General features: G+C 43.3%; 1 protein-coding gene across 4 annotated transcripts; it reads right to left on the bottom strand.

The window, feature by feature from the left end:
* Positions 1–14: 14 nt before the first annotated feature.
* vaspb (vasodilator stimulated phosphoprotein b) lies at positions 15–22,345 on the bottom strand. Of its 4 annotated transcripts, none has more exons than XM_053873819.1 (14): positions 17,148–17,281; positions 9,593–9,764; positions 7,414–7,594; positions 6,037–6,103; positions 4,630–4,742; positions 3,978–4,234; positions 3,628–3,758; positions 3,354–3,405; positions 3,261–3,288; positions 3,151–3,190; positions 2,885–2,944; positions 2,329–2,398; positions 1,859–1,916; positions 16–1,779 (listed from the first exon to the last, which is right to left on the bottom strand). In XM_053873819.1, the coding sequence occupies exons 1-14, from the start codon at positions 17,180–17,182 to the stop codon at positions 1,745–1,747; spliced, it is 1,299 nt and encodes a 432-aa protein (XP_053729794.1). In that variant the 5' UTR covers positions 17,183–17,281; the 3' UTR covers positions 16–1,744. The 4 variants fall into 4 exon arrangements, with proteins under 4 accessions (XP_053729796.1, XP_053729794.1, XP_053729797.1 ...); XM_053873822.1 differs by lacking the exon at positions 17,148–17,281 and adding an exon at positions 22,325–22,345 and having other exon boundaries at positions 18–1,779; XM_053873820.1 differs by lacking the exon at positions 17,148–17,281 and adding an exon at positions 21,746–22,255 and having other exon boundaries at positions 19–1,779.
* Positions 22,346–22,764: the final 419 nt, after the last annotated feature.

The raw sequence follows: 22,764 nt of genomic DNA, 5'->3' as shown, positions 1-22,764 counted from the left end.
CAACTGCCCAGGGCCCGGGACCATCGGGACAACTACTCCTACCACATTTTAAGCAGCTTAAGAAGTTTCAAAACTTTGTTTGGGTTTACTATTCACAACACGACAGTCGACCACGTTAGTCAAACCACTTTCATCATCCAGTCAGCCTTCAGGTTGAATCGTTAAAATAGTTCATCACTAGGAAACTGGCAATATGGTTGTAATTTAACACGTGATTCGTGTATATACAGCAATTCGCCAATCAAGAATATGATCATTTTAAACACGCATTTGCCAACCTGCACACGTCATACACCAGCAAGTTCACTGATGGTTAAGGTGGTTGGTGACTAGTTGACCATCAAAATAATCATTAGTTGCACCCCTGGAAAACCGCCGACATACACAGCCTTGATCTTTTAATATCCAAGTTGAGAGATGGGGACATTCCACTTTCTGTTTTATGGCCCAAAAGACTGGGAAGGAAAAAAAAAACTCAAGACCCAAGAATGCATTTCAAAAAGCATCTGTATTCGACTATAAATGCATCTCTAATCCAGTGTCTCTAAGCTGTTTCTTCTCTTACATTTCAGTGTAAAAAGCCTATAATCTATCAGGAAAAAAAAGAAACAGTCAACCCAAATAACATGAAAACAATCATCAAAAGGAAAGAAAAGCCCATTCACCAGTCATTTCAATTAAAATAGAAACACCATTTCATTTTCTCTTAACATTTCCCTCGAAACAAATATATAATTTCCATATATATATATTTATATATTTATTCTCAAGGCAGTTACTCTTGGCCAAATTAATTGACCTCATCATGGCCATTATCACCATCTTTTTTTCCCAAAAAGGTAGAAAACAAAGTTAGAATGGAGGAAATAAACCAGCTACTTACTGGCCAATTGACAAAGATCTCTTTTTGAGTGAGGGGAGAAGTCTGTCAAGGCAGTGTGGCGCACAGTCACACTTAATCCGGAACAAGTGCAAAGCAAAGAATAACGTTTTCTCACACATCAAAAACGGCAACGCGCTCCTCTTTCACAGCACTCAGGTTGTCCCTTTGCTTGTCTCGCATTCCAGAATGGGCGAAGGCTTGTCTTTTCTGAGTTGTCCTTGAGATCCACTTGGAGGAGTTGTGGGAGCCTCGAATGTGGTTTTCCCTCTTTACTACCAACACATTTTTATAGCAGTAAACATGTAGATGCTTGTACACTTGAGGCGAAATGGAGTCAAGGAGTCATTATTCTTATTATTATTATTTTTAAACCCAGCATTCTGATGTTTCAGCAAGTACAACTAATACCACATCCCTGAATACTGCATTATCAGTATATGGTGTCTGATAGCAAAAGAAGTCACAAAAACAGGTTTCTATGTTTTACAAAACGTTTTTGAGTGCAATATCTTTAGGAGGCGCAACAATGGCTGCAGCTGTGAGCTGTAACTGGATTCAGTTGAAGGGCAGTGAGGACACGGGGACTAAGTGGGGTGAAGCTGGATCACTCCCCCAGGACTGAGTGATTCTCAACAGTGTCAGACGCTGGCCTGAGCAGTTCCCTGGGTTATCTTGTAGACAAAGTGGATATGCATGATTGATACATATGCAATTGCGCTCATGGATGTGAGAGAAGAAATAGAAAAGTGTGGAGGAGAAAATGAGAAATCCCTGGGCTAACAGAGGGTGTTGAGGAGGTCCCGTTGGCCTCAACCTCCTCCGTCTATCACATCCCTCTTTTACACCTTATACTCAGCAGAACTATGTGCCTCTTTTTTGCAGCTCGTTTATGAAGGCTATAGAGAGAAAGAAAAGACGTTAGTCCACAACCTAAGTACAACAATGTTCACCAAATTTAGGCTGTAGTTTTCTCACCTCCAATTATTTCTTCCTTTACTTTTTGAAGCTCCTTTCGCACCTCCTCAAGGATCTCCTGCAAAGAAATCAGACAAACTCGGGTTGAAAATATGACACTGGCTGCAGCAAGGACATTAATTACCTTTCCTATTCCTCCGAGGACAACATGTGTGATCTAACATGATCGAATAATACACGTTTTAGCCCAACTCATTTTGCATGTGAATGCACCAAAAACTACCCATCTAGCTCAAGAATTCTCACATGAAATTCCATAGCTACAGGGATTTTGTTTTTTAACCTCTCACTCTGTCTACATAGATTTAGGTAGTGGTGAAGACTCTTATTCACATTTCTTTGAAACCACACATGAGCAGCACAAGCTCACTGTCACTGGTAGAACAAATTACTTGACCTTGTTTGATGTCGTCTTCCACACATGTAAACAGTGCATCATTCCCATTGAACAAGATAAATTAGAGACATACCTGTTTCATTTTCTCTAAATCGGAATCATCATTTCCACTCGAGTCGTTGCTATTGCTTGAAGCTTTTGTCCTATTTGAAGAAATAAAAAAAGACATTTTAATTCTGATCCAAACAAACTTGTAAGGTGGTCCGCAGATGAGCCCCCTGCACAAGAGAACCAGAATCACCACAGATAGGGACAATGCTGTCAAGCTGCAGCAGAGCAGAAGCACCCCAAAACACAGTTGGCTGTTGCTACGTGGTTAAAAAAAACAATATGAAATATATATATACCGGTATGTCCAAAATAAAAACGTACCAGGCGTTTGTGGACAGAGAACAATGCTATTTCATGGTTCATTTTTTTCACAAAAATCTCAACTTGCCGCCAAAATAAAGTAAAAAAAGTTCATATTTCATTATAAATCTAAACAAAACAAAACCAAAACTGTACTTCATTCTAAGGTCCATAAGATGGCGCTACATAACCGCCCGCCCAGTGCAGTGCCGCTCAGCTAACCTGAGGAGAAAAGAGAAGCTAGGGGAGCAAGAGCGTGAACAGGACAGCATGTGTACCTGGAACTGTGAGACAATGAGGAAGTGGAGGAGTCCAGGCTCTTGGGGATGGAGTTATTCCTGTTAGTGAGACACATACACACTCTTCTCTTAGAATGGAAACGGTGTCACATCCACAACAGAAAGCACACATGACAAGAGGCACGGGCACATGAAGGTACACAGACGGGGAGAGGGCATTTATGAGGACTTCAGGCACGACACACAGAATGACCCGGGAGATACTGCCGAGAGCCCAGTCACGACCTGAGAGCAGTGTCAATTACCTGGGCATGGTTGACTTCTCCCAAGGTCTTCTAATGGAGTCTGGTGAGAAAACACATGCTTCAAGGTTGTGCTACAGACACACATCAAAAAGTTGAAATGTCATGCTCACCACTGTGGCCATGAGACTCTGAATCATCCTACGAAAGAGCAAACAATAGAGTGAGTCACCAAGCTTTGGCTCACTTAGTCGGGAGTCACTTACACTCTCTTGTGTCTTTACAGGCGCCTTCTCTCCAGAGTTGGCGGCTTTTCTCCTAATATGATCAAGAAATACTTTGAGTCACATCTTCTATTTCAGCACGATATGGACAGAAAATACACACGTACATGAAACAGACATACATTTATCAGTGGTTACTGTATTCTATTATAATACAACACAAACTAGTTATTGCTCCAGTCAGTACATGGTAAGTTCCTGAAGTATGTGTTTTCAGGTGGTCCGAGTTCCAGGTGATTTCTGCTGCGACACCCACCTACGAGCCAGGATGGCACTCATCTCACCCATCAGGTCTCCACCTCCACCGCCGCCGCCGCCGCCGCCTCCCACAGAGGAGCTGCTGTTGCGGCTGGAGTCTCCTTTGGAGAGAGGAGCTCCTTCCTCCTGCTGATGGCAGCAAACCACAGAATATGAGAGTTAAGCTGACATAAGCCGACAATGCCCATGCAGTGACCTGGTGATGGAAGCAGATATCAGTCTGGACACATCATAATGACTCCTCAGATAACATCAGGGTGTGATTTTAATGACGAGTCAGGCAAATGTTTCACCAGTTCACCACGGTAAGTGAATCACAGAATCGCGCCTGTTCAGCTTCAGACTTACTTTGGACACTTTGCGGAGCTTAGCCCCCGCCAAGGCTGCGGCCAAGCCCCCACCACCACCACCTCCCCCACCAATAGGGCCTCCTCCTGCCGGCAGGGGCGGGGCTGGCGGAGGTCCTGAGGGAGGAGGTCCGGGAGGGGGTGGGACGCCAGAGCCTGCTGGAGGTCCACTCGGGGGAGGAGGACCAGGGGGTGGTGGAGGAGCAGGTGGAGGAGGGGCACCACCAGGGGGCAACGGTGGGGCCATTGGAGCTGAGACTTATGAGAGAGGAAGTATTAGTTGCAAGAATCTTCAAATGAAATGTAAGAAAAACAAGACAATGTAATGTGAAAGCAAGTTTTGAGGTAGCAAATTACACTTCCATTTAAAAGAATACCCTAGTCATCAGATCAACATGTACACAGACTGTCACCAAACCAGCAGAGAGCCACAAGAAAAGACTCATATTCAGATACTAATACATCAATCAATATGAGCATTCATCTAGAGCAATCTCATTTGAGTTGACCCAATTTTGACTCAACCAGATTAACACCTTTCACACCGACTCCGTTGGACACCTCTGTCACGGTGATGTGGAAAGAGCAGCTTCAGTAACTTCACTTAAATAGATATCCAAACAGAAGGTTTGCCATTGTATCACATGTTTTACCTGCAGCCGCTTGTCTTTCCCTCTCGAGCCTCTCTCTCTCAAGACGCTCCCGCTCTTGTCTCTCTCTTTCCTGTCGCTCTCGTTCTTGCTGTTCCAGCCTCTGTTGCTCCAACCTATAGAACAAAGATTCAAAAAGGTTTATACATTTTCCTAAAAGAGATGCTTTAGGTATCTTTATCGAGACCATAAATCCAGCCGTCCAAAGAAAGCAACACATTAAAATTGTAGAGATGAATAATGGTCAAATGCCCAAGTTTGAAAATGAAGCACATAATGTTCAGCTGCACAAAACAATTTACTGAGTTTAGATAGAAATAAATCCAGTTTCATCATTGCACTTTCCACTGTGAGATTTTTTTGTTATAATATATATATATTTTTTTAATTTCATTTATACAGGCTTGACTTCTGTTGCACACAACTGATGTACTTTGGCCATGTCCCTTGCATATGCCAGTCACCCAGAGGTCCACAGCTGCCTGGGTACAGAGTCCTGATTCAAGCTCGCCTCACTGTCTTTGGGTCAGTTTGCCCCTTAGAAACATCTGCCACAGCAACAACAGACGTAAATACACAACTCGCACCGGTCCTCACATGGCCATGCAATCATCACACACAGTCTACACACACCATCTAAAGCACAGTTGATGGACTTAGGCGGCGTGCCCAAGAGACGGGATGGGGGTTGGTGAGGAAGCAAGTCTGCGTCTTAAAGCTTTACGCACAATTTTGTTTTCATGCACGCAGACATAAAACTGTAATTAATGTCTACAAGCAAGTGCATCTGTGCTGGATTTCAAAGGTTTTACTCGCTAAGCCAGCGCATGTTTACTACCAATATGAGTGCGATTTGACAGGCAGCTGCTCTGACCAATGACAGCCTCCCACAACTGTGTCACATATTACCTTTTAGTCCAAATGGGATTAAAAGGTTAATGCCAAGTCTGTGCAGGCATGCGTGTTGTCATCATAGCTGCCCTCGCTGAAGCAGCAGATCAATGGGCAGAGAGTCGCTGCTTCTGCAGTCGAATGTGTCATCTTTGCTGTCTGTTTAACCTTTAACCTGCAGGGGCTGCTGAGGGTTTAGCAGTGTCGGACTAATGCCAGCAAATCCTCCATGTATGCGTGTGTACAAAACTGCCAACTGGACCACAGCGCAGCCAAGAGGACTCCACATCTTTTGACTATTACGCAATGATTCTGGCAAAAATACTGCTCCGGTTTAATCACACATACAGACCACAAGCTTTCACATTGATAAGCAGACAAGGACTATGTGTCAGGAAAGAGCCACCTGTTTTCATTGGCACCTCTCCATCTGCATAAACACTCCAGCAAAACACTGGTTTACTTGTCACAATCCATTGACAAAATCTTTATCTGAACAGTGATGATGCTTTTTTTTACCTCCGCTGTTGTTCCATCTCTTCTGCAGACGGTCCATTTGACACTGAGCGAGGAAGTGTGGCATAGCCTGCAAAACACATCGACGACACACACCATTAATGCACGACGCGTTTTCAAAGTCAAGCCGTCATCCTCTTTGAAACACGTCACACATAAGCAAATAGGTTAGTCACAGCAACAAAGTGTCCCGTCAGGGATGGCAGGACATCAATTGTGGTCAAGTGTTTCAATGCTGTGCAAACTACAATAATTGGATATTTTGATACTAGTATGAATGAGCAATACAACAGAGCTGTTAGTTTAATATTTTAAACAAATAGTCCTTTAGAAAGACTCTTATTGTTACAGTGCTCATGGGGTTAATAGACAAGTAGTTTACTTATTGCCGGCAGCTTGTAATAAAATAATCCACTAAGTCACATGCCATTTTTTGTCATAGATTGTCACACAAAGGCTTCAAAATATGCTTCTAGAATGAGGCATGTTTATCGGCGAAACATATGCAAGTCCTTGTGTAGTAATCTTCAGGGTATAGGGTGTGCAAGTCTCCACCCTTTCCGGTGGGTCCATGGGACCTAAGATTGGGAAAAAAATGGATGGAAGTCTATGTGGAGATCACATTTATTTTCTGGTCGACTTTGCCTCGTGCCCTGGATCACACACGTGCTGTACATCAATTTCAATGACAAATAATGATGTGGGTTACCACTACATTTGTTGTGTAATTTATGATTTATTTGCTTGTGAAAACACGTCATTGTTTGGACTACAAACCAAACACTGCATGGATGGCGTCACAGCTGAATCCAACTGCTCCGGCACTAAGGCAGATGCTAAAGGCACTGAACTACTGAAGCTAGCAAACATTAGCTGACATCGGTTATCACACAAAAACTGCAGTAACCGTTGATGTCTGTGGAAAAGCAGCACTCTCACCGCGTTAGAAAGCATCTTCCAAATTCCCAGACATCAGATGTGATATCTATGGCATATTTCAAGGCAGATCTCCATTGACTCCGGTTCATATGTTTCATTAACTTAGATCCCATGAGGCAGAAGTGGATGGGCAGGACTTAAGCTGCTCATTAAATGGAATCTTTTAGTTGTTCGCTTTTTATCTCATGCAGGGACAAATATCAGGTTAACCGTCCTTAACGTTCTTTGCATTTCACTGGACATTAATTTTATTAAGAATCTGATATTTCCTCTCAACAGAAACCACACACAAAGCAGACCTATATTTATCTTGGTCTTTTCATGTATCAATATCCATCTGGCTTAACCTTTAAACTGCATGAGGGAATTTACTGCAATGCTATTTTCCAACAACAATAATGACCAGGAATTGAACTCATGAAAGCAAAGAAAGTGCCATACCTGCGTCTGCCATGGAGTTGAGCACTTCCAGAGCATGTGCCATCCCACTCGCAAACAGAGTGGCATCCTCTTTACTGCCGAAGTTGAGCCCCCACACCTGCCGGGCATCTCTCCACTGATGGAAATTTGGCGTGGCCTGGTTGTACTTTAATCCTCTCACAATTGGGCAATTGATGACCACCTGATGAAGCAACGGATCGACATTAATTCTACTATCAACATTGGAGCAGCAGAGGGAGACTTGAGCAGTCCACTTGGACACAAAATAAGAAACACTAGGGAGTTATTCTCTCAAAGACTTTCAACTTGTAATCGCAACATAGTCTGATCATCTAGTCTGTACAAACTTCTATATTTAGGTGACTTTGTTGGCTGTCACACGATCAGAGGTGGCACCTGCACCATGAGAACAGAAGTGAAATCTACTAAACAATGTCAGGGAAATGAGACTGTTAGCATTTCATGTGAATCATGATGAACTTCTCTAATACTGTTCAAAGGAAAAAACCCTAATTCATGGAAGTTAAGAGGAATATCTTTGCTCTTACTGTAAACCATTATCTGAACTGAAATTTCTCAGGCAGGTTGCTTATTAACTAAAGTCAGTCAAAGTAAAATGTAAACATGATATATGATATAATAATATTTAAAATTAATTTGCGTTGAAAGCAAAGATTGAAAAGCTTCGGACATTAGCATACATCCAATATTTACATTCCTTTTACGTCCCATTGTCAAAAACATTCTTCCTGATGGACTTCCTCCAGACACACTTCTGGTATCAGACTCTCCCCCAATTTGTCACAGGAAAGAAGTGAGCAAGCAGGGTATCTCTCAGGAAACAACCACTTACTACCAGTCTCAGGGGAGCACTGGAGACACAGAAACCAGTGGGGCAATGGAGTGAGCAGTCAATAATGACAGCCCGCTTCCTGGTGGCGCGCCACATTCAGAGACAGATCTGACCAGGGACTTTAGTCATGCAACTAAAACAAACCCACTTGTGGAATTTGCTCCTCAGACTGGATGTGTCTTCAGGATGATCATGGAGTTCTCAGAATGTACCACAAGCCCTTTTATTTTTAGGTCCACCTAATCCTGAATAAACTAGTTTAATGGCGAGGAATGCCAATGCTTGAATGTTTAATCGAAGCAGAACATTTGGTTACACCACACTTCCTGTCCCAACCAGGTGTGACCTTGTTTTTTCTGATGAAATGGCTGTTGCTTCTCCATTTTGTTTCATGCGCACCTTATCATTTGGCTGCACACATAAACGCCCCTCATTGCTTTACACATCAGCAAGAGAAGTAACTGTTGTTCCAGGGTTTCCGCTGCATGTAAGCAAGCGTGGCTCACCGCCAGGATTAAATGAGAGCTGCCACACCCTTTTTAAGGATGAACGCTCACGTGAAGAAACTAGCGCTGTGTTTAAAAAAATTGATTTTCTGATTCTGAAGCGATTCGTACATTAATTCCATAAAATCGATTCGTAGGTCCAAAGATCGGATTAATTAATTTACGTTTTAACACATATTCTCCGGGTGAAGTCCAACCCCTTTGACGACCTCACGAGTCACGTGACGCGACATCACCCAGCGCTCCTTTCCAAGCCATCCACCGGACCACAACAAATGAAACTCGAGCGAACTTTACCACTACCGGGTAATTCTGCACGCTCTGTCAAAATAACTGAAGCGACTGCGGGCTTCGGGCGGCTAATGAAAGTAACAGTTCTCTTGGGTGAATTTTTAATGTCACATTTCTAATAATGCAGCAGTCCCATGAGCAGTCACATCTGGCGTTCTGTGTCTGGATCTTTATTATCATTTACTATGAATCCTTCATTCATTTCCTGTTGAATGTCAATATGATACTAGTATTAATACGTTGCGTAACTTGTCATGCGATTATGGCAACAGCTCAGAAAATGGTTTAAATACTAACCTGAATCGAGATTGGATCAGATCGAATTGAATCGTGATAATCAATTCTAAATCATGAGAATCGGAATCGAATCGATTCTTGAAATTAGAATCGATACCCAGCCCTAGAAGAAACGTATTGAAACGCAGTGGGAACATCGAAACAAACATAACGCATGATGGCGGAAACCCTGCGTTCCTTTTCTTGAAAATGGATCGACCATAGGACCACTTGAAAATAGAAAAAAACTCACCTGCTGGTCCGTCTGCATCTTGCGTCCAACTATCCTGAAGGCATTGGTGGTGGGGTTGTGATAGATTTGGACTCTGCTGAAGGCTTGGGGTCCAGCACCCGCTGGGAGCCACTTCTTATTGCCATCATCATAGGTCATCACTGTGGCCCGGGCCTGGCAAATACTGGACTCACTGCAACAGAAGAGAGCACAACCAATAGGTCCAAGTTAGAGGGGGGCTTGTGCAGTGTGAATCAGATTTGATTCAGGCTCTAGATGAAAATGACAATACCATGTAATGTTCACAATTAATAAGGTCATAATCCTAAATCTTAAAGGGCCACTCACAAACTCACACAAATGAATATGGGAGCAAACATGACTGCATAACTTGAAGAAAACCCCGTATTATACAATTCAATCTGCAGCGACGGAGAAAGCTTTTACCTGGAAAAATATGAGTTGGCTTTTATTTAAGAAGTCGTTACAGGTCACCGATTGCTAAATTTAGTAATCAATAGTGCACCACATCATAGAAGACAATGGAGCATGACATTTTAAAGGAAGTTGTGTATTGAACAATTTAACTGTTAAATCGACCACGGTTGGTTTACACACCCCAGGTCTGCATCAACAAACCCCCCACACAACTCATTGTGATTTACTTAATAATCACAACATGTCCTGAAATGTAAAATCAATGTGGGCCTTTGGTCCCAAGTCGAACCCCTGACCATGTTCATCTTTCAAACATTTCATGTAAATACATGCACCAAAAATACCTGCTTGCAGGAGAGTGACGACTCAATGCATGTGATGTCACAGACTGAGGATGAGAAAGATCTCACCACAGCGCCGCTACATTCATTTAAGACAAGAGACGCAAACAAAATTCTTCCTGTATCATTTGGACTGGAGAACGAGGATCGTGACCACACGAGATAAACGTGAACCAGGCACGCTATTGTATAAATACATGTGGTCAAATGAATGGAGGCGGTCAAGCTGGTTGAAAATGAAAGCGCTGCTCTGCACGATAGGGAACTTAGTCACAGGTGGATTCGTGGCTACAGATGTACCTTATGTTGACTGACCACTCAGCACACTAATATTGATACATTTACAGGAAGACAAACCGTAGATTTGTGCGTCTGTCGTTACTGACGGCATAGGAACTTGATCAAAGCTCATCCCCTGTGTCGCTTTAAAAAAAGATTACATGCGAAGCACAGCAGATAATTGAAGAAACAAACTATTGATTATTTGAGGTTGGTGGAGAAATCGAACCACTTTAGAAGTCATGAATATAAATGAATACAACAATGCAATGATAACAAAATCAGTTAGCGATGGAATCCATGAAAATAGTGTTTTTATTCTTGCATTGTGGTGAAGCTCTAGAACAGGGAAGCAAAGACTGTACAGGCACTGGTGCAAGATATAATCCAAATGCCACAGATGGACTCTGGTGTAGAAAAAAAGTACATTTAGTGGTTTGGATTAATCTGCGATTATGTTCACCCCTGGGTTTAGATAATTAGATCAGTTACTTGTGCGTTTGGGATCTTTGCCCAGATTTTCAACACAACCGAACATAAACAGGACATGGAAACTTCAACATAAAAAAAAGTAACTTTACACCAATGTAATTGATATAAAGGGAGATTAGTTTGATCCGAAACCGGTTGCCAGGCAAAATAACAAAAGAGACGAACAAAGACAGGAAGTTTACTGGGCTCTGGAATCTTCCACCTTCATGCACTTTGTTGGGAAAAACAGCACATGTGCCCTGAGATCAACCATCTCACATTTATTTATAGTTCCATGCAGGCAGACTTGTTACATCCACGCAGGTTGTCTGTGTGCTCTCTCAATGTCTGAGACAGAGATATTGTAGAATCCACAGAGGGAACTCAGAAGATTACAAATATAATTAAAGGTAGATGCCTTCTCAACTTAAATACCCCCCTTAAACCTCTAATCCTTCCCCCTCGAGCCCCCATCTGTCTCCTTTATGATACAATCTAATTCTTCCTGTGACACAGCACCAAAACCACAACCCACTTCCTGCAGCCATCGCTGCCCTAAAAGGGAGTGCAAGTCTGACAGTCGCCAAAGAGCAGAAAGGAAATAATGAAATGAAAAGGACAAACATAGGCAACTCGTGTCCACCTGACACTCTTTTCACTCTCTCAGAAGTCCGGTGCGATGAGGACTGCTGCGGACTACCACTCAGCTAAACCGCATTATTTGATTCAGCAGCAAACTAATCTAATCCATCTACGGTTGTTTTGTGCGTTAAAAGGCAAGGAGGAGGAACAAGTTGCAAACACAGCACACCACCGTTTTAAGGCATCCTTATGTTTTACTAAAATTGTAATAACATTTTCAGAAGAAAAGAACCTAAAATATTCTCATAAATGTATGAAAAGCAATTGACACCCTTTAATGTGCCTGGATTTCATAGAGTTGAGGAAAAGCAGATGTGCCAAACAAACTGCAGGGTTTTCATGATCATTCTCATACCGATTCCAAAACCATTTTCATCTGGTCCTAATCCAATATTGAGCCACTAACAGCTGAAGTCAGAATATAATGACCCAATATGTGTGTTCATAATAGATTATTTTCAAATGGATTAGACCTTTATAGTCCCATATTTGAATGACTCGCGGGACTTCTGACGCGAACCAAGGATAGCATTTAGACACCTTCGTTCAGGAATGCAAGTTACTGTTATACCTCCTCTATTAGTCCCACAGCAGGGAAAGTGAAAATATTCATTAATTCTTTTATTTATAAACTTGGGAATTGGCTAATTTGGTATGCTACGTTCTTCTGAGTCACTTTTTAAAACTATGATTCCCTTGTATTTGGACAGTTTTTACTGGTGTCCCAGTGATTCAGAAGCTTCATTATTATCATTAAGTTATGCTCATAAAACTTATGCAACAGGGTTTCTTTTTACTTCCACTGCAGCTTAGGCATTTTAATTGAATTGTAACCCTAACCCTTGTCAAGTTAGCCCTTGAAACAATCTGAGCCAATGAATGTCAAAGACTTAACAGTAAACTCCCCCAAACTATAATACATTTATGCAAAGGAGTGTAAATTAGCAACAATATGGCAACCTTGACTCCTTCAGTGTAAGCCAGATAAAAGTTTGATCCAAGTCAATGACTGGAATAAAATCAATAAAAGTGTTTTGGCACACTTAAATCCTTTTTAAAAGACTGTGGTGATGAAAGGAAACATCACGTCTTGACTGATAATATACCATGTTGCCATCTTCTGTGTAGCAAGAGTGCTCTTCATCCGAATGTTGTTGTATACTTTTGTTGTGTTTATGTTCTCATACCAGAAGGGATTGCAGGGTAGGGCCGGTGGAATGACCTCGTCTGACATGTCAGGAGAAGCTGCCAGTGTCTGTGGAGAACTGGCAGATACCCGTTGAAGTTAAAAGCAAGAGTGGATCGACTGAATTATTATGATCAGGACTTCTTTTTTTAAACATGTTGCTGAATGTAACGCAACTTTTGTTGTCACTTTCAAACACAATAAATTGCCCAGCTGCCCAGTTACCTCCACTGTTATGGCTTATACATGTGGAGTAATAACTCCAAAAGCCGACATCAGACATCACCACAGGACAAGAGTGAGCACAAGAGTGATGCTGTTCTTAAAATGAAAAACACTGCAGAGCCTCCTGATTTGATGAGCATCAGCCATATGGTTGATTTGCAGGGCAGCGAAGACTTATGGGAACTGGGAGGGGACAGAGACTTCGGACTGGGAAATGGATGCATATTTAATGGCATAGAAAGTGATGGCTAAGGAGTGGGACTGAGAGTAGAGGAGCTGCATTATTGATAGGGCTGCAGACACCGAGACTCTAAAAGCTCCACACAGATAAAGACCAGGGCATGTACACACCTGTCACCCTGCCAACACCTGTCCAGGTGGTGACCTGGTCCACCAGCTGCAGACAGCTGTGAAGGGAACTGAAGGGAAAACACCACCACCTCTCCGGTCTTGGTCCAGTCGTGGAGGACACTCAAGTCTGCCACACAACTCAGCCAACTGACCAGCTAAGTTAAGAGCCCCAGAAATAGGTCAGTGGCTGATGCTCGGCAACAGATATAAGCTAACAAACTTTAACGCGCCTTAAGCACTGGCTTGAGAACTGCACATCAATATTTATCTCACAAAGCTTCTCCATCTATTTTTATATTGTGAATGCCATTACATCACTTCCAAGAACACACAACTAATGTAGTGCAAAGATAGCATTTATGGGGTGCGCTGTGCTATGTTTGTATCTGGTGTAATCTTGACCGGAATACTTCGCAGGAATACACAACGCCACATTTCGTGACAGTTGAGAATCAAACTTAAACAACACATCAACTGAGAACGGCTTGTGGAGCTGATACAGGAGCGGAAATAATAGCACCAGCAGAGCAGCCAATGATTGTATTGGAAGCTCAGAAACAAAAGCTTGTTTCCTCTCATGGTCTGTGTTTTTAATTGCCTATTGTCCTGAGCGTTTGTCTCCACGTGCCTCACAATGACAGGGTTGCGAGTCCGCTTGACGTCCACCTTACGATAAGCCACTGGAATGAATACTATTTTACAGATAGACAGCAAGTCATTAATGAGAAGACGCGGTAGGCAGAAGAGTGAAGTGCGATCATTAGTCCGTGTGACTATATTTAACAGATAATTTCTGAGTTAAGCATGTCCACTCAGCGGTTAACAGGAAGCCGCGGTGCATGACGGGGGCACTTGCGCGCTTGAAAATGTCTGTATAAGGCTGTGATGTCAGGGCAAGTCCATTCAGGTCCGCCAGCTCCTTCTCCTGCCTCAGTAGCTGAACCTCCCGTCAGCAAGCCCGACTCCTGTCAGACCAAGAGGAAGCGGCAAAGTTCGACAGCATTTATTTTAGTCTCCATTCCTCACTTACTGTCCCCAGCGAGTCGCCCGGTTCACATCTCCGTGTTATGAAAAAGACCTGCGCTCACAGTTATTCCTGGCCGCAGGAATAAAAAAATAAATCTCTGTGGGTGTACATCAGGGCAGGGAAGTGGCCTGAGACTTGCAACTCCATAAGACGCTGACTCACATCAGAAAAAACTTAAAAGATAAGAAGAGAGACTTGGATTAGTAATACTCTGATGGTGGGACGTGCCAGACGAACGCAGCGATCTTTTTTGTATCGCAGTGAACCAGACATGTTTTGGAAATATGGCACTCGGTATCTACCAAACCACTTCCTCTCCATTTTCTCAACCAAAATAGAGAAGTGACTTCTCAAATCATTGCTTATTGTTAGCCCTGAGGGCAAATAGAAGAACTCTTTCTCAACACAGCACAGCAAAACTCTATGACATGAAACAACAGTGAGGCTTTTATTTTTATTTCTTTGACTGGATCCAGCAATCACCAAATAATTCATCGCCAAATTTTACAATTTTTATCAGAGGCGTAATCTGAAATAGACAAGCCAAATTAAATTAGAAACCTGAAAACAAAACAGACAAGATTCTATCAGTTTGAGAGAATCAGTTTGAGATAAGGATGAAGAGGATCCGTGAGAAACTTGCTCACAAGCACTTTTTCACCGCAGCACCTTGAAAACTGAAGTGAGACAAAATCTAAAAAAACAATTTTCAGAACAGGCAACCAGAAGTGAGAAAAGGAACAGGAGAAGCTTGCTCACACTTGTGGGAGAGAGAAAGCCCACACCTATGTTGAAAATCTATGGTTTAGAAGTCAAAGACTGTCGCACGTTATATTATTCCTTTTTTTTTTTTTTGATCACAAAACAACAGGAGCCAAAAGAATGATTTAAGAACGCAAAAAGAGCATACCATTCTTTGTTCTTTCTAATGGGTGTACATGTTAAATCAGTGATTTCCAAACTTCCCTTTTTTGGACAGCGACTAAGCCAGAGCGTAGCACTATTGTCTCTTTTAGTGCAGCCTTAAATTCAAGTTGAGATATGCCGGTTTCTTCACATCTTTTGCACCACAATCTGTTCCCTTTTTCACCTCACAGGTTGGAGCATGCTGCATGGTCCACATACGCTCACACTTGCTGCAGGCTATTGCTTTCTGCATCTACCAGTCGTTCCCTTGTTCTCGTCACATCTTCAGCTGACACTTTCAGACTTCTCATCAGCACTATTTTATGGGCTGACTCAACAATAGTCTGGCACCTCTGTGGGGGCAACGCAGTGGTATGATTGTTCAAGACCACTTCCTGTGTCACAGCATACACAGAATCTGTCTGAATACGTGTGTGTTTGTGCGAAGAGGGAGGGAGGGCACAACTGGCACAGTCGATGCCCATATTAGGAGTTGTTTCACCTCTGTCTTCCTCACTGAGCTCAATTCCTTTTACAGGTTGGAGCACATACTCCAGGAGAGAGAGCGAGCAGGAAAGTAAACTTCGGCTGCCCCAACAAGTACGCAATTCACTTTACACCAGCAGTAGCACATTCTATTTTCTTATTTTTAAAGACAAAAGTAACAGGAAGAGCAACATCTAAATCACACTTCCTGCTTGCGTAAACCTTTACAGAAGTTGACAAAAAGTATTGTTTGTTGAAATGACACGTTTTAAAAAATAAAAAGTTTGTCCTGAGAGCATCAAACCCAAACTGCAGCACTTCAAAAAGTTAAAAAAAAAAGAATCACATGCAGCAGAAAGCATCCACTGTTTTGAAACAGATAAAAAGTATAATTATCACTATTACTTACAAGCGTGTACATGTATAATAATAATAATTAAAAAAAACACATTGTTCCTGAGCGTTTCTGAGAAGTGAACATCACACGAGCGTGTTCCTTCCCGAAAGAGTCGGGTAAATCATCCTGATGTTTAGTCTACAGGAGAGTACAGTTGCAGTGAGGGAGGTCAGGGTTCTTCTCTCTGTCTGATCATGTTACTTTACTTTTCAATCAGTGACCAGGCGACGAGAAGACTTGAGTCCGACTGCTACGAGATGGTGCCATCATCCAGTGCAACTGTCAATACACTGTGCTAACAGCTGAGACATTTTGAGATGATTATATTGCACCAAATACTGAACTCCTTCACCAAAGAGGTCCAAAATCAGCCCCTCAGAAGGGTCGGTACCCCCATCAACACCATCACTACAAGAGCCAAACAAAGGCAGAGAGCTGGTTTCTCGATTAAAGTAAACCAGACAATGAATTTTATCTAACTGCACGCTCTGAGACAGAAGCTAGATTTGCTTGGTGAGGTCCTCCCGAGAGAGCCTTCACAAGAGACTCCAGCTGCGTACACCAGAGATAAGTGAGGACGGGCACTGAGGCACAAACGGAAAACAACCACCACTACAGCAAATGTATCCAAGAAGCTTCATGAGTAGACAGTGGAACAATAATTACATTTCGTCACACATTTTATACCGCCAGAGCATCATGCATTCTCTCACTTGCTTTACTTTATGCTACTCAAGACTTAAAACACAGCACCCGCTGTACATTCTTCAGCAATCATTTTGTAGAATCTTCCGTGTTTCAGAGCATGTGACTCATTGGTATTTTACCTGTGGCGGCATTCGATTGCTCCTGAGAAGACCATGAATATCTACCAGGAAGCAGATAAACCTAACATACAGCTAGCTAAACACCACAACATTAGCCAGGGAAGGACATTTCCATCGGCCTAAGCTTCTCCACAGGGGTCCTGAGCAGTGCATTTTTGAGTCCCTATGCTCGAGACACTGAAACCGTTCTTAAAAGGCCCAAACCTCGTCGACATTGCGTTACAGAATGAGAGGCGAGATGTGACTGCCAAGAGAACAAAGGCGACAAGGTGACCACTAGAAAAGCTGGAAGCCCGGCCCACATGGCTCACATTCCATGTGAGGTTTGAACATCATGTGCAAGTAGAGAGATCTGGAAGGTGAGTAATAAAATAATAGCTCATGGGGGGGAATGGGTTAAAACATATGTCATATTTTTACAGCGCACCCGCAGTCACTCTATCAGACAGGTCAAGTTAAGAGTCCGATAGACAGGAATTAAGATGTCAAACACCATAAATGAGAATTTATATTCACTGGTGCATTACGCTCCATTAAGCACTGGAGTCCTGGTGAACCAAATGCATTTGTGTGGCCATTAGCAGTGCTGAACACACAATAACAGCAGCACCCACAACAAGCTTTGGTTTCACTGCAATGATGCACACTTGCTGTCCATCAGCTGGGCTGACGTCACCCACCCATTTGGGAACAAGGGCTCTCTGGCCCACTTCATATATGCACCGTGTCTTTACACAGGCGGTTGTAAATTGTTTCCAATCTTGAAAGCTAAATTAGAACACATGCATCATATGTCCCATGGGGCCAGTAAGAGTTGATTCAGCGCCATATTTGGAGAATTGCCTTTTGCTATAAAAGTTTTAAAACGCCAGACTTGTTCAGTGATGAAAAAGGGGGACCCAGCTGTATCAGATTTTATTGAGAGAAGATTTAAATTTGCCATTTAATAAGAGCTAGTGCAATTTAATCCACAGGATTAGCCAGAAACCACAGTCTCGTTATATCGATGATGATATTCCATAGCATTTAACCACCAAAGCCACAGTTGGTGGTGAGTTTGTCTATAAATAAACACACAGTGAATCCACATTGCTGATCGTGGCAGCACTTCTCAAAATAAAAACACATCTGCTTTGAAGGACCAGCCTTTCACGCGCTAAATATTTATCATGACTTAGCCATCTTAGCGCAAAAACAGTGGAAACACAACAGCCCGGAGGCTCAATCCAAAATGACTTAACAGCAACAATAGAAGTTTTGTATGTTGAACAACTTCTGCGCCTAATCCATGCGGCGGCCGAAATAATGGCCCATTTATGAGTATGAAATGTGGGAGGGCTGACAGGGGTAAAAGGATGATGGGAGGGGGCGGGGGCTGCAGGGATCGGGTGTTGTGCGACACACACTCGCATGGCACAGCCATTCAATAAATTACTTCGTCCCTGATGAGGAAGCCCCGACGGTAACATGTCATGAGTCCAACGACAAGAATCCTCGTCCAGTAGAAGCTCAGAGGCTATGTAAAATCACTTGTTACAGCAGTCATCGTGGACTAGCAGAAACATTTGGAAACATGCAGTGCAGTTCTGTTGACCCTGTTATTGCTTTAATCTTGTTCCCATGTGTTTTTGAAGAGATCCTTTATAGTAACATTCCAAAGGAGCCGCAGCAGTAGTGCACGATTAAGTCATGAATGCTTCAATAAATAGAGTAAGAAGGAAGGACAAGTTTTCTACAGTGTTTAGTAGATAGCGGATTTCACAAAGGTGCTGATGAGAGACTGCAAAAAACCTGACTGTGCAAAAGAATCACTACGTGTCGGGACATGAGAAACACGCATGCAGACGCACCGTTACAAGCATTACGCAACTCAGGCCTGAGCACCCCTCTAATGCAACACCAGTGCATCTTCCATTCCGGAAGTTACAGAGGTGCCTGACTGACACAAAAAAACAAGACTTAGAAGATGATGGAGGAAAATGTTACACGGCTTTTAATATGAGAAACAGTTGGAGCAGCTATTGTCTGTGTAGCTACACCAGCTTCACATGGCTTGCTACTTCAGTTCCCCAGACCTAGTCAGTGAGTCAGCGTGGCTGGGAATCACCTCTCGCATCAACACTGAGTCATGTACAGGTGCATGTGCTTCCTGAGTGCCACCATACACAGACAGGAGACAGGGCAAAACACACTGAAGTGACGTGTGCCTCATTCAAACCGGAAACATTTTCAGATGATTATTAAACTATATACTATATAGCGAGTATCTGCAGGTTTAAAGAGGAAAAATGTGTTTAAAAAAAAGACTTTTTAAATATACACTAATACACTTGAAGAAAAGTGATAAAACTGAAGACATTTCCAAATAAATATATCATGCATTGCTTTTCACACACTCCCAATGACTGAATGAATGAATTATTAAGTAATATATGGAGCATGATGTTAACCCGAAACATTTAAAGAACTAGGAAGGCGACGCAAAGATCCACCATATCATCGTCATTATGACGACAGCACGGACTCCAGTAAGTAAAACATCTTCCTTGACCAAAGAATTGTATTGGCTCGCAGGAAAATGACTGGACTCCATTGGCGCAGCGTGGTAACCTGTAGGGGGTTGCTCCTCTTCCAGGGTCCAACCAGTGTCTTCAAACAAAAGAGTGAGCCCCAATATATGATCTCCTCCACTGCTTGAGGTAATACTACATACTGGAGCTGAAACGTCACCTCGGGAGACCAACCAAGTCAGTGCTACTGTCGCCAAACTCCACCACTCACTACATTGGCTAGATTTGCTCATTCCAGGGAAATTGCTGAACTTTTGACCATTTGACTGCTCTTCTGTGTCAACGTTTACATTCCTCAGGGACAAACGACAATGAACATGGACACTGCATTCCAGCCTCCTTCACTGAAACAAGGCAAAAACCGAAAAAGCTACAGGAGTATGCACAGAGAACAGCAAGAATTTACATCACACCATCCATTTTTCTTGCTTTTCTGAACTTGAACGACCCCTCAACAACTTGGCTCCTGAATCCTCAGCATGTTTTTATGATTCTGTTGTCAGCATGACGAAATGTTGTTCAGTTGAGTCACACAATCAATTGAAATTCATGTGAGAATCCAGGGACGATTCAATACTGCCACTCTGAAATGCAATTTTTACATCATCTTACAGTATAATTTGACATGCGTATGTCATATATAGATGCATATACATACATATTTTACCACTCAACTGCATGGAAGAACTTTCAACCAGAAGGGGCACCAAATTCCACAATAGTGTATAGTTAAAATACAGTCGCAATATCTTTTATCAAGGTCATGAAAAACAACATTCCTAGCTGCAGCAAGTCTAGTTCAGGGCCACGTGGAAGAAAACTTGTCTTTGGAGATGACTATCACTTGAACTCTCCAATGTCCTTTTTTATTCATGACAAAAATTAAAAAAGGGATATTGGCTGCTCAGGGTGTTGACACGTCAATATAAAAATCACAAAATACCACACACAACTGCAGAATCATGCTCGAGACAAGCAGCTTCAAAACTCACAAACCACAACTCTGCCTGCATCTACGCGTCAACACAGCAATTGATAGAGGAATGCAACGATGAGGACCCACATTAAGTTACAGACACACCATCTTCTACGTAGCAGTACACCTTGAAAAAAGTGTCATAAAAACAATCAGCCTTGAACAAACAGCTTTCAGCCATAATGAGTTCACACGGTTGCTTTTGTTTCACCTCATGATTAATAAAGATGGTTGCATGTTGACCTCACAGCATGTCTGCAGTAGCTGCGCTGTTTAAAGACTAACTGGATTTTATTGAGGGGCGACGTGGAGCACGGCACTAGTGCTGTGGATGTAATAACGTCCACCTTGCCATGCCACTGTGCATGTGAGCACACCAACCTCCGTGAGTTGGACTTTGCACTGGCTCCAGTGGCTCCTTGTTCCTGCAAACTTTATGCCCCGCAAAAACAAACAAACCCACTTCAAGACAGTATTGTATTTTCAGAACCAGAGCCACGGAGGTCATCAAGTCTAGTTTTCTAACCGCCTAGATGCACTGTGTTGACTCCAGTAGAGCAAGTGAAAGAGGACGCTGAAGACGGCCCAGATTCAAAGTATGTAATTGCAGGCTGCACAGGCTGTGACAGGATGTGGAATTCATGAACTTTCCAAAGAGCAATAGTCACCCTCCCAGCACACCGAAACCCAGAGGGGGTAAAAAACCAGACCAGAGTGTGCAACATTAAGTCATAAAACACTGACCATCATTGGATTGACGCATGCCACAGTGAGCCAAAGTTGAGCCTGTGTACATGCCATCTGACCTGCTCTGCTACAATCTTGTCCCGGCTCAACGGTGTCCGCGTTGACTGTCAATTACAAACTTTCTGACCCGATTATTCGCTTACAAAGGTCACGCCAACCTGCCGCTTCGTTTCAGGGGCAGGTTCGGCCCGTGACTGGGATTCAACTTAGCGCTTACGGCACCAGGAAATGACTTGGTTCACGCTGGCCTTTGTGAAGCGAATGGCCGAGACACTCAACTGCGAGCACAATGCCGGTTTACTCGCCTCATTGTTCGGCCGCGGCGCAGCTCCTCTCCTCGCAGGCAACTTTGGCAGACTTCGCCGCTGGACTCCGGGGTCGGAAGCCACTGGAAACGCCGGGAAACCCGCCGAGAACAGGCGCATCTACACCCGCAGACGGGGCAGCCACTCGCGGGATAAAGAAACACACCTCGCGACGATTTCCTGGTTGTTGCGGAGCGGGAGCGCAGAGGAGGAGAGGTGGGGGGGGGGGGGGGGGGGGGTACAGTAGTGGAGCGGGCTTGTCAACTCTAATCACTCTCCCGCACCGAGCTCGAGGTGGCGAGGCCGAGAGAAGCAGCGCCACTGCCCGAGCAAAAAAAAAAACCAACTCCCCTCGCGCGCTCTTGCAGTCACTTCCCAGGCCGGTGTGTGGTCGGTGACTCCGGGTCCGTCTCTCCGCCCGGTCGGGCTGAACAGTCAGTGGCGTGTGGCCCAACCCGCCCGCTTCAAAGTGGACGGCGCTCCCACGACACGTTCACGTGTAGCACGGACAAGTCACTCGCAGCGTCAACACCTTGAGCATCTCAAGCAAGTTCATGCTTCGCTCTGCTCGTAGCTCACCATGTGGTGTTTCCAAAGGGCCATTTCAATACAGCTGGTCGTGTTGGAAACACTCGTTGCACATTGCTGTGATTTCAGTATTTGGTCTGCAGCTGCATTTACCACAGAACGCAAAAGCATCACGGTAACGTCAACAAGGTGACGTCTCTCTTTGATGAAAGTGTCTCACTTTAATCGCATGCTTTGTTCAAGGAACAACAGATACCTTCCTATATTCAAAGATGATGAAACAGATGTAGTTTTTACGTTATGTTTTTCATGCATTTCATGATTCTGTGATTATATCTCAGTTCTGAGAGACTGGATCATGTTAACTCCTGATGAGGAGGAGGAGCAGAGAAGGAGAGGGAACATCTCCCAACCATATACCTACAAACACACTGAGACTAAAGCACACTGCGTCAGTGGGAGGTAACAAACATGGAACTGACTGACCAAGG

Source organism: Synchiropus splendidus, chromosome 8 (assembly GCF_027744825.2).
Source record: "Synchiropus splendidus isolate RoL2022-P1 chromosome 8, RoL_Sspl_1.0, whole genome shotgun sequence".
Classification (NCBI taxonomy): domain Eukaryota; kingdom Metazoa; phylum Chordata; class Actinopteri; order Syngnathiformes; family Callionymidae; genus Synchiropus; species Synchiropus splendidus.
The sequence above is the reverse complement of the archived record's forward strand: the minus strand, read 5'-3'. Positions and strand labels throughout refer to the sequence as shown.